The 13,641-nt window shown below is 50.0% G+C and overlaps 3 protein-coding genes across 3 annotated transcripts; 2 read left to right on the top strand and 1 right to left on the bottom strand.

Moving 5' to 3' along the window:
* Positions 1–311: 311 nt before the first annotated feature.
* On the top strand, positions 312–2,982 carry CABS01_11511 (peptidase family M28; the record flags this gene model as incomplete). The annotated part of the gene is made up of 8 exons (XM_060544866.1): positions 312–329; positions 412–980; positions 1,041–1,158; positions 1,208–1,295; positions 1,369–1,885; positions 1,949–2,270; positions 2,325–2,377; positions 2,433–2,982. 8 exons carry the CDS (start codon positions 312–314, stop codon positions 2,980–2,982), a joined length of 2,235 nt encoding a protein of 744 aa, XP_060397688.1.
* Positions 2,983–3,191: 209 nt separating this feature from the next.
* On the bottom strand, positions 3,192–4,655 carry CABS01_11510 (CFEM domain-containing protein; the record flags this gene model as incomplete). The annotated part of the gene is made up of 6 exons (XM_060544865.1): positions 3,192–3,580; positions 3,635–3,702; positions 3,760–4,148; positions 4,201–4,305; positions 4,362–4,543; positions 4,604–4,655. The coding sequence occupies 6 exons, from the start codon at positions 4,653–4,655 to the stop codon at positions 3,192–3,194; spliced, it is 1,185 nt and encodes a 394-aa protein (XP_060397687.1).
* Positions 4,656–12,314: 7,659 nt separating this feature from the next.
* On the top strand, positions 12,315–13,390 carry CABS01_11509 (uncharacterized protein; the record flags this gene model as incomplete). Its single annotated transcript, XM_060544864.1, has 2 exons — positions 12,315–12,380; positions 12,536–13,390. 2 exons carry the CDS (start codon positions 12,315–12,317, stop codon positions 13,388–13,390), a joined length of 921 nt encoding a protein of 306 aa, XP_060397686.1.
* Between the last annotated feature and the right edge of the window lie 251 nt (positions 13,391–13,641).

Genomic DNA, 13,641 nt, shown 5'->3' with positions numbered 1-13,641 from the left:
AACTCATCATGCGCGTGACTACGTACGCCAAGCTCTACCCCACGCTTAAGATCACTAAATTCATATTACCCCTCACTGCCAGCCAATCCTCCGAAGATATAAGCTGCAGTCTCGTTGCTTGAATTCGGCTCATTCACCGCTGGCTCATGTTGCATTACATGAACGCTACGCCCGATAGGAAGTTCGTAGGATGTCACGTAGGCACCATGAGGTGCGGACAACGCGGGCTTTGCAAGTGAGATTGGCTCATGGTATTGGTCGAAGAAGACTCAATGGTCTTTCCTGGGTTTCTGCCTTGATTCTACATGCTTATGGAACTTTTGAGCCTTGTAAGAGGGGCTCATGATATGACGAGCATACGGTAATCCTCAAGACTGCATGTTTAAAAGTCAAGTAACTTGATCATTTAAGAACACTGGATCTTCGAGATCATCAAGGGAATCAAGGGAATACTGCAGTAGTTCCATTATGCGACAAACTCTTCTGTCATTGGCCTTGACGGCCACAAGTGTCTACGCTTGTCAGCGTGACTGGGCAGCGCTGAACCGCCGCATCAAGAGCCACAGTCACCACGATCATGGTTACAAGAAACGAGACATGGCAGTGGATTACCCACCTTCTCTCACGGAATACGAGTCTATACTTGTGAACTCCTTTGATAGCAAATCGCTTGACGAATGGTCTCACTACTATACGTCTGGAGATCATCTTGGCGGACACAACCGAACTCTAGCTGAGTGGACGCAACAAAAGTGGATTGATGCTGGCTGGGATGCTTCCATTGAGGAATATTGGATCTGGTATACTGCTCCTCTTGAGACTACCTTGACTTTGAATAGACCGGATGGAAGCGTCCACAATGTCAGTTTAATCGAGGACATGCTGGAGGAGGATCCTACTACTAGCTATCCCAACCGAATCCCGGCCTACCATGCCATGAGCGGAAGCGGCAACATCAGCGCCGAATATGTTTACGTCGGGTATGTTGACTCCAGAACCACGAAATAATCGCTGTTAAGGGTCCTAACTTTTGGGTGCAGTCGCGGACAACGCGGAGATTTTCAGGCTCTAAAAGATGCTGGAATCGAATTGGAAGGCAAGATTGCGCTGTCCATGTACGGTGCGATTTACAGAGGAACCAAAGTTAAGAATGCACAGGTATGTCTCACTCGTTCTGCGGGACGGTTCCAAGAAGTTGACAATTCAGGACAACGGCATGATCGGGGCTGTTCTTTTCACCGATCCTCTTGATGACGGAGAAATTACCGTTGCAAACGGCTACCTTGCGTACCCAGGTCAGTCCAGAACGGAGCCCCGTATGTCAGGTTCCACAAAGACATATTTGACTAAGACATTGGATGACTCTAGATGGTCCAGCTAGAAATCCTTCTATGATCCAAAGAGGCAGTGTCCGTTTCTCCTCACTGTACTCAGGTGATCCATCTACAGTCGGATATGCATCAGAGAAGGATGGCCCCAGGAATGATGTGACTCCTTACAACCCAACCATTCCATCTGTGCCCATCAGCATGAAGGATGCGGTGCCATTGCTCGCCGCTCTTGATGGAAGCGGCTTGTCCGCTGAGCAGGTCAACCGCAGCAGCTGGATTGGTGCACTGCCGAACATCACTTACAGCAGCGGTCCAACACCAGGTGCCACCCTTGATATGGTCCATTTCATGAACCAGACGGTCGCTCCCTCTTGGGATGTTATTGGTATCATCAATGGAACTCATCCCGACGAAGTCCTCATTATCGGGAATCACCGCGACGCTTGGGTTATTGGGGGTGCAGCGGATCCAAACTCGGGCTCTGCAGTTCTTATAGAACTTTCCAAAGCCTTTGGCAAGCTTCTGGACAAGGGATGGAAGCCCCGTCGTACGATGTATGTATGCTGCTTCTGTGTTCCTTTCTTCATGCAAGGGAGCAAAACTGATTCGACTTTTAGCATCTTGGGCTCTTGGGATGCTGAAGAATTTGGCCTGCAAGGGTCGACCGAATGGGTCGAGAGCCATCTGCCTTGGCTCGTGACGAACGCTGTCGCCTATTTGAACCTTGATGTCGCTGTTTCGGGCCCCCGAACTGCTCTTTCTGGGTCAGGCGAGATCCAAACGGTCGCCATTGAAATGATGAAGAAGGTTCTTTTCCCTGAAGGTTGGGGGGTTGGACCAACCTTGTACGACATGTGGTTCAACACTACTGAGGGTGAGATTGCTCCTCTGGGAAGTGGCAGCGATTATGCTTCATTTTACCACAATGGCATTAGTGCTGTAAGTCTTCTGAGATACCCCTGACGAGATAGCTGAGACTGATACATAAGTAAGATTGACATCGGATCAGACGGAGGCAAAACTGACCCGGTCTACCATTATCACGGGTAAAGCCAAGTCTTTCACGTGATTTTCATGACGCATATGACTGATGGAGAGTAGACACTACGATTCGTATACCTGGATGGCAAAGTTTGGAGACCCAGGCTTCAAGATTCATCGAGTAATGGGCCAGTGGCTCACCTTAGTCGCATATCACATCGCCGATGATGTGATTATCCCCTGGGATCTGCCCCATGCCGGACGCGTGCTACGAAACCATTACGAGGATCTCAATGAGACCGTCGCCGGGGACTATCCCGGCCTAAGTCTATCACCCATCCACGACGCGATTACCGAGTTCGAGACCGCAGCCGAGCGCATCGCCACAGTGGCCAAACAAGCCCTCGCTTTCAACGACACGGTCCTCATCAACGTTATCAACGGCAAGTACCGAGATTTCTCGCGTGGCTTCGCAAGCGCCGGCGGTCTCCCTGGACGCCCGACATTCCACAATGTCATAAGTGCTCCCGGTCTCGATAACGGCTACGGCGCCGATGTCTTTCCCGCCGTACAGGATAGTCTGAGCTCTGGCAATGAGACGCAGGCCCAAGAATGGGTAGAGAAGAGCGCATCTGCAATCTCCCGCGCAGCAGAGATCCTTGGCATCTGAAATGTATAGATCTGTGTGTTCTGTTTTGCGTTTTTTTTAATAGTATCTTACATAATGTGGATTGCATCTCAATACATCGCTCCAAAGAAATCTGAACATAAATCTGCTTTGCAGTACAGACAGGGTATTATCGATACTTTTCGCGCTCCTTCGCCAGTCCCATTAACACCAACAATGCCGTGTACGAATACAGGTGGTCAAATAGACGTTTACCAATCACTGAGTTTGCTTCCTTTCTGTGAGTCTCCGTACAACGAGCGATCACGATCGCTGGGAGAGATTTGCAACAAGCTATCGCTCGTAGTCAATCGCCTTAGCGGAACCCGGTCGGGCGTCAGGGTAGCGAACGAGTCCTTCTTCGTAAGATTCGCTGTCGAGCTCTCGGGGAGATCATCCGTCGCAATGGTCGCAATGTCCTGAGACACAATCTTGACGTTGCCGGAAGCTCTGGTGGAAGTTCTATTTGTGGAGATATTGGTGACGTAGAGTAGCTCGGGGAAGAGTCGTCGGACGAGAGCTCGGGCTGCTGGCATGCATGCCACGATTGTTCCAACGCAAAGCTCGATGTGGGACCATAGTGCCAGGCCAAAGAAGTCGTCTATTCATACGTCAGGAAGAGGAACTTTGAAAATCAAGGGTTACGTTAACTTACAGGTTGGGTTCCATGATTTGTTGAACTGTGCTACACTGCGCAAGCGAACGGCACTGACAATAGTGATGCTGTAACATGCAGATTAGTCGAAAGACATAGTAACAAACGAGGGTGGCTGGACTCACAAGATGCCAACGCCAAACATGGACATAATACCGGCTTTCTGCCTCTTCTGCAGGTTGAGCTTGTAGATCTGCGTGGCTGGTAGAACCAGCATCCAGAGATCAAGAGCGATGTTGATGGCCGCATGAGAGAGAGCCATGGCCGACAAGTCAATGCAATAACCGGGATGTCTGCCATCCCATCCAAACCAAAAGTAGCTGAGAGGTTTGCATTGGTTCAAGTTGACAATGACAAATGTGACGCACACAACAATATTGAAGATGTGCGTCGCCCACAAGATTCGGCGGAAAGTCTCGGTGAGTGCTCCGAAGATGCGTATGTAGAGGAATAGTATCGACGCTTTGATAACGGCAAGGGTCACAGAGTAGACAATCTCAAAAGCGAAGAAGCCCTGAAGTTGCGATTTAGTCATGTTCTCAATGTCGTTGGGCTCCCGAACTTACCCTGATGAAATTTGTAATCTGATCCACCGTGAGCGTCCAAATGTCTTTTCCGAATCCCTCTTGCCGTCCAAGATGTGTGGCGACCAAGAACGCAATCATCATTACCTTTGTAATCAAAGGTTAGCGAAGACCTCACTTCGGGATCGCTCCGCTAGACTTACGTATGCAAAGGTAATGGTCGTATCGTCCAACCCCCAAGTCGATAAACCTATCCATTTCGTCGCCAGTCGCATGGCAAAAAATAGTGTCACCATTGCGAAGAGAAATGACGGAACCCATGCGATGGAAACGCCTTCATCATGATAAGCGAATCCGCAGTCTTGCCATGTTCGATTCTTCGTGACTAGCAGGCCCGTGTTAGCATCTCCTGGCATCTTACAACAAGCAGCCATGATATTCTTACTCAAAGCTTGCTGCACGCTGCACTGGACCCGAACGCAATGGATCGCAGCCATGTTATAGTTCATGTCTTCGCAGAGACATGTCGAATTACTGAACTGGCATGATGTATAGTCGAGGGGTTCGAATAGGCATGGTAACTTGGGTAACTTGTCAGCACCTTCGAGTAAGGTTTAGTTCCTGAATTACTTACTGCGCAATCTGGCACATCATCGTAGAGGCCATACACTAATGGCAGGCTCGCCAAGAAAGATAGTAAAATAAGATATGGCTTCATCGCAACAATGATATGGTTTTCGTTGTGGTATCAAATGGTGTTGTGATCAAATCATGACGGAAGTGAAGGCGTCCAAGGACTCGTGGGGGTGCGTTCCGGTGAACACCAAAGTCGGGAAGACCAGCAGTACGAGATTGGGCAGAAGAAGGGACGAGAGAAAATCGTGCAACCATGAGAGGGGGAAATACCTGGGAAGGATAACAAATATGGATGAGGGTACGGCTCGGATCAGCCGCCGGGGAGGACGGGGCGTCGTCGTGCAAGCCACGGCGGAGATGGCAAAGTAGCCTTCCGGGTGCGGACAAGTCGGCCCAGACCACTGGGGCCGTCATCTGAAAGACTGCCTGATGCTGGGAGGGGAAGGGGGTGGAGGGGGTGGGCGTGTTCAAGTGTCATTCACTCACACGCTTTCTACGGTATCCCACGTTTTCCATCCGACCTATGACTGCCTTGGGTGGGAAGGCCATGGTTTCCTGGTGTGACTTTACGGCTAAACCCTGAACTGAAGGACAAGGTCTCAGATGCCCGCGGACAGATGTCCTGCAGATAGGTTTCCACTTCTCTGGCTGAGGTGCGGTCAACGCCCCAGAATCTGAATCGAGGGGACGATCGGAGCCGGGCAAAGGCCTGAAGTCTGTGTGGATTGGTCGGTCGTTCGCTTAGTTAAAGTTTGAGAACCTTCACGAGGACGACTTCCCTCTTCTGGAAATCGAAAGGCCAAGCACACATGTCAAGACCGCCGAGGGAGGCTCGCCGTCCGTATTCTGGTGTTGGCGAAAATGAGAAGTGGTTTAACCGCATGCGGCTCAAAAATGCCTTTAAGCCTCTTTTTCTCTCTCGCTCTCTCTCTCTTTTCCGACTACGCCCCATTCTGCGCCTCAGTAGATGCCGAAGGCACAGTCGAGCTTGACCATAGCTCAGAGACACAACTAGCTCCGATTTAGGCTGTGGCGGCTTGTCGACTCCATGTCGGATCGGCCGCTAGGCCTCGAGCATCCCTTTCAAGAATGTGTTGGGGCCGGGCATTATCACGTTTCGGGGCATGGCTCGCGCTTGGCACCGCAACGCGAGCCCTTCCATTCTTTTGATGTGAAAGTACACTCTTCCCCTTTGCCAGCGACGTGCCGATGATGCCAACGAAGCCTCTTGGCGCAAGAAAAAGCCGGCGTCAAGAAACGAGAAGAATTGCCGTTGAACCAAAGTTCTGGGAAAATGAATTCCACTTAGACTGACGATAACTTCAAGGGCAGGTCCCATCACGGCATCCCAACCCCAGCTCAACCGGGCTGTACAGCTTCTCGAGTGTGCCCACTATCTAGGATGGAAGATTCAAGTGCTGTCAATTGACCGGCTCGTAGGGCCCAAGCAATAGCGTAAGCTGACTATGAACTTGCGTACCATGGGTTCAGGATCGAGACCATTTTCCTGACCTCGAAGGTCTCCTGATGTCGGACTTCCGACTTTGACAAGTGTTTCCGGGAAACAATATGATGCCATGCGACCGGATATGGATTTGATCTCATCAGAGACACGAAAATCTTCAACGAAAGTTACGAAACCCTTCCAACCGCGTTGTCTCTACACGGCTGCCGGGCACGCTTAAACGCACCCGGCATCCGTCAGCTGTTTTCCCCCTCCTTAGTCTTGACCGAAAACGTGTATACCCGCTTGGCAGATTCCGAGGTGTGCCATTCATCCGGCAATGATAATGTAGCATTCCTGAGGGGGGTTGAGGGCGACAACAAGAAGACCGGTTTTGTGTAACCGAGCTTATTATTGACAGGCTGAAGAACTACCTCGAGGAGTAAAATTCATCCATCGTCACACTTTTTATGACAACGGCTCCCCTCGTTTTCGGCACTTTTTCGCTGGCTCTTCATGGCCTAGACTTTGCCTGTGTGTATAATGAGTCTGGAACGTGGGACTGGACAATATCTTATCTGATCAACCGTCCTGCGTTACGCATCCATTGAACAAGCAACGAGGCATGTACAAGATGTGGAACCTGAGACCCTGGCCGGTTACAGCTCCCTCTTCAAGTCATCCATATGGTTCATATATGTGTCTAGACCTCCGGGCCGCCATTTTCGGACCTCCTCCAAGGTTTCTGTGGACGGTAGGATCACGTACAAATGACAAGCAGGTCATAGTATCGACACTTTTCATTGCTCAAGTTATTTTCAACTCACGTTCTGACTTCATCCATCGAGTGAATTTGTGCTACAAAGAGCAACCATCTGCTGATCCTCCATCATTATCCGGACTACCGGAGCTAAGAGGGCAAATTAACTTGAACGTATCATCGTGTCCACCATAGATATGGGCGTAGGCTACAGGCGAAGGGTCGAAGGCTAAAACGCCAACAGCCGAGCCTGGATGACACCTCCCCGTGTCCAGGGTTTATCTATGCCCTGATTAGTACACTTGACGGGGTATAAACTCGATCCGGAAACCTGTGTGGCACTACTCCTTTGGCAGTAGCTGCCCCCCCTGGTCTGGGCGTCTATCCTTCCCCGTAAAGAAGACTTCGACTCTAAGACTCGGGCCCTCCGATCCACCAATATCATCGAGGCAAAGCTCAATAAGGCTAGCCATCCGGCTTTTGTCCGCCTGTGGGAGGTTCCGTGGTCGACGACTGTATTCAGCTGAGTACTTGGATAATTAATCCAACCCTCAAAGGCTGTAGTCTCGGGATGAAGGTTTAATTCTCATGTTCGGTTGTCCGATACGATCGTGGAGAAGATACTCGCGCCTCTTCTAGCTCCCCCATGTCGCCAAGCTCGACAGATCTATCAAGTGATCAAACTCATGACAGAGAAGATTTTTCCACTTACCAATAACTAGAGCAGGGGTCTAGCCCGGTCTTTCGGCCACTTCCGCTCGTGTGCAATGTGATTTGGGTCGTGGCTGTTTGCTTCGTAAATCGTATCAAGTTCGTAAAGATCATATGTTGCTCACCTCCTTTACCTCAAACTACCAGCTAACGAAGGGTGTTAGTGTGATGATTTCAGTCACGCTTCAAGCCTTGAGTAGCCTGAATGTTGCTCCATTGACAGGCTCGATCCGTAGGCTACCTTACGAGTATGGTAATGGCTTTTTGACTCATCCAAGGTGATCACCTTCCTTGGCACAATTCGTTTCTGAAACTTGCGCAGCTGACATAAATGTTCACGCTCCAAGACATACATCAAGTTCATACGATACTCATGTGAGAAGGAACAAAGTGCTAGAGGTAATAAAGGTTCCAGCCCTAATTGCCTTGGTAAGGCGATGCTACATATACAATTATCTTTTAATTCGTAACTAGTTTTAGCCGCAGTCCAGCTTTCTACTATTCACAACGACGATACTTATATCCCAAGACCTTATAATAGGTACTTAGTAAGTAAGTATCTCAGATAGATATAGCAACTAAGTAAACGATGACTCGAGTGTGTGTGTGTGTGTTGTCATCTCCGGAGTTCGCTCAATAACCTCGGGGACTAATACAAAAGCTTCAGTAGGACTGGGGCATGGAGAACGAAGTCATCACCGCTGAGCGGGCTCACTGAGAGCTCAATCTTTCTACCAGTTCAGGTCGCTTAATAACCTCCCCCCCCCCACCCCCCCCCCCCCCCCACCGCCTCCCCCCCCCCCCCCCACACTCCCCCAACATATCCCTCTCACCACTATCTCTACTATCTAATTACGCATCACCACACTAACCACATCATCACACTCCCTCCTTTATCTCCCAACCCCCCCCCCCCCCCCCCCCCCCCACAAGTAACCGGCCTTTCTAACGCAGTCAAACTGACATCATATTGACCCCTATAAGTAGTTGTGTGTCGATTCCAGCACTCCATAATTTCGTCACAACCACCAACACTACCTCGTCTGGATTCGTGCTATAAACACGTCTCCCAATGTGAGAGGGGTTTGGATATAATATAGAGCCTGTTTGTCTGTAATAAGGTATATGATAAAACGCTTTACCGAGAGTTCCCCGAGCCATCAGCAAAGGCAGAAAAGAGAATAAATACGACGGGACGCGACCTCCCTTGTAATTGCCCCTTTTTCACCATTACCACACTCACATAGTTTACATCGAAGCACGTCCTAGTGATGTCGCCGAAGATATAGGCACTATTTCAGCCTAAGTAAATTCAATGATTTACACGTCAACAGAGCAACCTATCAACCGGCGGTGAGTCCAATAATCATTTCAAAGTAAGTGAGTTTGCACTGTGAAGGAAGGAGGAAATCGTCAAAGCCCATCCATTTCTACCTTCAGGTAAGTGCCCCTAAAGGAACGTAGCTGGATGACAGGGGCTAAAGGCTGTCCACAAAGCGCAAATCACCCTCCTTATTGATCTTTTCTTCTTTTCTTACAATATTCTGGAGGGTCAAGTGTGTAATTAAACGGCTGTATTGACATAGTTGAGTTCTGGGTGGGTCCCCCTTTTCATCCCAACATCCAAGCCGTCAGAACTATGGCCTCTTTCACCTGGATGGCAACCACACAGGGCTCATCCAACATCTCTATTTACAACTTTTTCCTCAATGTGTACCAGCCCTGGGGGACGCCCCGCGAACGCCATAGCCGAGCGTTTAAATACAGAGCAGAAAACCCCCTAGGGAGGGTGGGATTTTTATAGGGCCAGGGTTCAACCCCTTAGCCCGAACTTTTAGGAGAAATCTTCTAGAAATCTTTTACTTTTAGTGATTACATGACGTTCATTCAAAATGTGCATGTTTTGTTGTCATTCTGCTTTATTTTGTGTTCAATAGAATTTCATGGTTTGTTGTATCCGCGGAGGGGCGAGCCAAAGACTTTCACGAGCATGTCGTTTGCCGTCGGTCATACTGTAATGATTGGCAAATGATAGAAGGAATTGATGGGCTTTCCATTTATTCCTTCTTCCATATAAGAGTCCTACATAATTCAACATACGTTTACTGAGCTTCGTACAGGCCGAGAGGTTTCCCTACTGACATGTATACCAAAATTTTAGACGACTTCAACCGCTGCTTAGTAAGGAAACGCCACTGACTGTCATACTAAGTCCTGTTATTAGCTCTGCAATGGCAGAATCGGCGCACTAACCCTCGTGCACCATCTCGACTGGACCTCTACTCCCACCTTATCTCTTTGCACAAAATCGACTGTAACCCTGATGTACCTAGGTGTACACCTTTCTTCATATGTGCCAGTAGGTCGTCCGCGAATTCGATTCAATATCTAATGGCAGCTTACGGCCTCGGATACGCATTGCGACTGGGTGAGCGGGAAGCTTACGTGTATTCTTTGATAGTCTCAGTCAAGATTCTGGCGCCACCCCAGACCGTGATTTATTCCAGGTGTCCCGAAAGGCCGAGGCTTGGTGTCTCGGGTGGACAAAGACTGAAGAATCTGCAAGACTTTGTGCTACATAAGCTCTCAGTCAACAAACGGTGGGATAAGACAAAGTTTTATTGCCTCCACTCCCACTATATCTCTGTCTATGTAGGAAGGTATCGTTCAAAACCCTTTGATTAAGGTAAGAAAAGGACTCTGACAATGTATAGTTTGATAGAAATTGTTTGCTCATAGTTGGATCAACTTCAGGTTGGCATACCTTAGCTTTACTCGTCGACCACGACCGTAGTCTCATGAGCACCAATGGCCGTTGCAACAACAGCAAGGGACTAGCGACATGTATTAGTTAAGCGGACGCACCATCGGCGGTTGCCTCGTAGACATGTAACAGACCACTTGACTTTTAAGGGCACGTGTGTATGAATTTCTCATTGCTTCAAGTCGAAGCGGAACGGTTACGCCTTCAATCTTCTGGTTCCATGTAAAGTCTTATGTTATCTAGTGGGACGTTGCGACTTACACGCTTTGGCGCCATCTATGGGAGCTGCAATCAAGGGTCTTCTATTCACGAAATCTTTGGTATCAGACGGTCTGGTCAGGTTGACAGCATCGAACTCACGGCCCCAAAGCGCCAATCACTGAAACTTACTATGCCAGCGGTTGTAGATCCTTCATGCCATTTCTATGTTGATTGCCCAGAAATGCTGGGGGGGTGTTCGAAGGTGAAAATAATCCCTCGAGATTGTCTCAGTTGGGAGGATGATTGTTGTTGTAACAAATCTGGGCCCATTTTTGCGTCCATCCCTTCCCAGCCTGCCGGTAAACGAGCACTGCCCACGTACCCGAGTGCTGTCTGAGCGCCTTTTGGGGGCTGTTGAGCTTGGGAATTTGGCCCGCGGATTGCTGATGTACTCGACGATTGTTCTGAATTAGAAACAAGTCACTGTTTGTTGGACACATGTATTCAAGGGAGACTGTCGCCGGGAGAGGAGACCAGCCCTACTGAGCTGTGAGCAGGGCGCTTGGGTGGAAGGACCCAAAGAATGCAGCTCCCGCCAAGTTTCCCATTTAACCCACGAAGAAATAGTTCGAGACCCGACTCCCTTAGATGGCGAGCCCGTGTCACTGGTTGCATCTTCGGTTTGGTTATCACTCACTTATTCCCCGTAACAGGATGAGTTGACCAAACTCATTCATGGATAGAATGGTTCCACTCACGGTAGCCAGCTCTATCCGTAGAACGAGACCCTGAACTCCACACGATGAATCCTTGCAACTCGGCGCGCATATGGAGACGAGATACCTAGGTGGACCCATGGGATGTCGTAAGAGGAGCGTGACTAGCATGCCCCCAGTGACATTCAAGAATTGCTAGGGCAAAAGGGAGGGTAAAAAAGTGAAATATCTAGCTTCCCGCACTAGCAGGCATGGGGCCAGGCCTTTTCGAATTATTCGTGAATCCAGAGCGCGCGACAGCAACGTGACACAGCGGTTTTCGGTCTCAGAATGCCCGGGACATTCTCGAGTGTCTGTTTGGACTCTTCCGTCATGGATTACTCCAACGAGACAGTGCAGTGGCTGTCATCCTTGATTATGAGTGGTCGGAGGTTGCACCGAGAGACATACTAGCCCAGCCACGGGAGGGCAGGAGAGTGAGAGTGAGAGTGAGACTCACTGGGAAGCTGAGAGTGAGAGTGAGAGTGAAAAGTGAGAAATGCCATGTTTGGGGCCATGGAGCTTGGGCTCCCACTAGACCCGCTGTGGATACACATGAAGCCCGTCTGATTTGCCAATCAGATTTTAGCGCCTACGGAAAACTCAGACAAGTAGGCGCGGATTGGCTGACTGGTGATATTAGTCATCGGCAGACCAGAACGAGCGGGTTTGCTGGCCGACGCGGGTTGGTTCTTTTTTTTTTTTTTGTTCCTTTTTTTTCCCATGGTGTTTGTCACCACCTCCCACCCCCCGACCGTCCAACCACCACGAAAAAAAATCACAGCAGGTTGTTTTTCTAAACCTGCCTCACCGCCCACCGAATGTTCGTCTCCGCGTCCATACCCTCCCGGGATCTTCGGATGGAACAGGCCAACAGTCAACACCATGTCTTCGGAGCAAGATTATCAAGATCTTTTCGGTCCTCAAGCTAAGAGGGCTAAACGTGGTCGAGTAAGTCGATGGGGTCGAACCTCTTTTCTGTGTGATTCCCGTTCCCTTACCGGGGTCCGGGTGACATGCCAGAAAAAAAAAAAAAAACTTCTTTGGACTTCAGCTAAAATTTCATCTCTTCTCTCTCGACGACGAAAACTGACTTCTTACTCGAGCAACAGCTCCAGACCGACAAGTCCGCGAATGCCATTCGAATACGCGATAATCAACGACGATCACGCGCCCGCCACAAAGAGTTTGTCGACGAGTTGCAGCGTAAGGTCCAGGACTACGAGAAGCGGGGGACTCAGGCCTCTTTGCAGATGCAAAAGGCTGCTCGAGACGTCGCCTTTGAGAACTCACGACTCGCGACCGAGAATACTCGTCTGCGCGCCCTGCTCGTCAGCAAAGGCGTATCGAATGGAGAGGTGGACGCACACTTGCGATCATTCGATGACGAAGGTAGCAAGGGCTCGCCTAGTGCGTCAAACATAACGACACTCGCTCCCATCCTCAATACACCCATCCTCCTCGAGCCATCACCGACCCAATTGCCTCCGCTACAAGAACACTTTGGCAAGGCGAGCTTCTCGTCTGAGACGGAGAACGAGCACCTCGCATCCAAGAGGAAATTCGGAGACTCGCTGCTCCCGCCGGTGCTCACCCTTACTCCAACTCCAGATGTCCAACAAGCTTCCCATCTAGACAGGCTCGCCGTGCTCGCCGACGCTAGTCTCAATCGCTCCTCCCAAACTGGCTCGGCACCCAACACTGTCTCGGAACCGTCCAGGAGCCCGCATCCCTATCATCGTCGTAGTGAGACACCTCCCCGTCCCTTGGAATCCCATCAGCAGCTCCCACCAGCTGCCTCGCCGCTGGAAATGTCTTGTAATGCTGCTGCACGCATCATTGCCGATATGCAAGGACACGGCGACGATCGGGCTACTCGACTGGCTTTGGGCTGCGGCGTCCAGGATGAAGAATGTTTTGTCAGAAACACGTCTGTCTTCCGAATGCTCGACCATCGATGATGAGGCCAGCTCGAATGATCAACCAGCTCGCGACAGGCCACGGCTCCTGTGTCGTTGACCCATGGCACCTTGTGTGCTATCTGTGCAACTCTACTCAGTTATTTTTGTCGTTGGTATGGGTATCCCGCGCAACAACAACGCGTGTGGCTATTCGAAGACGCAGCTCCAAGGGCCTCGGCTGCGCCTTGATACCGTCAGTCTATCTGCTCTAAAGCTGATGGAACCGGCCGAGTGCGACTGGCGAAAGTTTG

Source organism: Colletotrichum abscissum (assembly GCF_030869225.1).
Source record: "Colletotrichum abscissum strain IMI 504890 chromosome Unknown Scaffold_31.1, whole genome shotgun sequence".
Classification (NCBI taxonomy): domain Eukaryota; kingdom Fungi; phylum Ascomycota; class Sordariomycetes; order Glomerellales; family Glomerellaceae; genus Colletotrichum; species Colletotrichum abscissum.
Note: the sequence above shows the minus strand (reverse complement) of the source record. Positions and strands in the feature narration are given on the sequence as shown.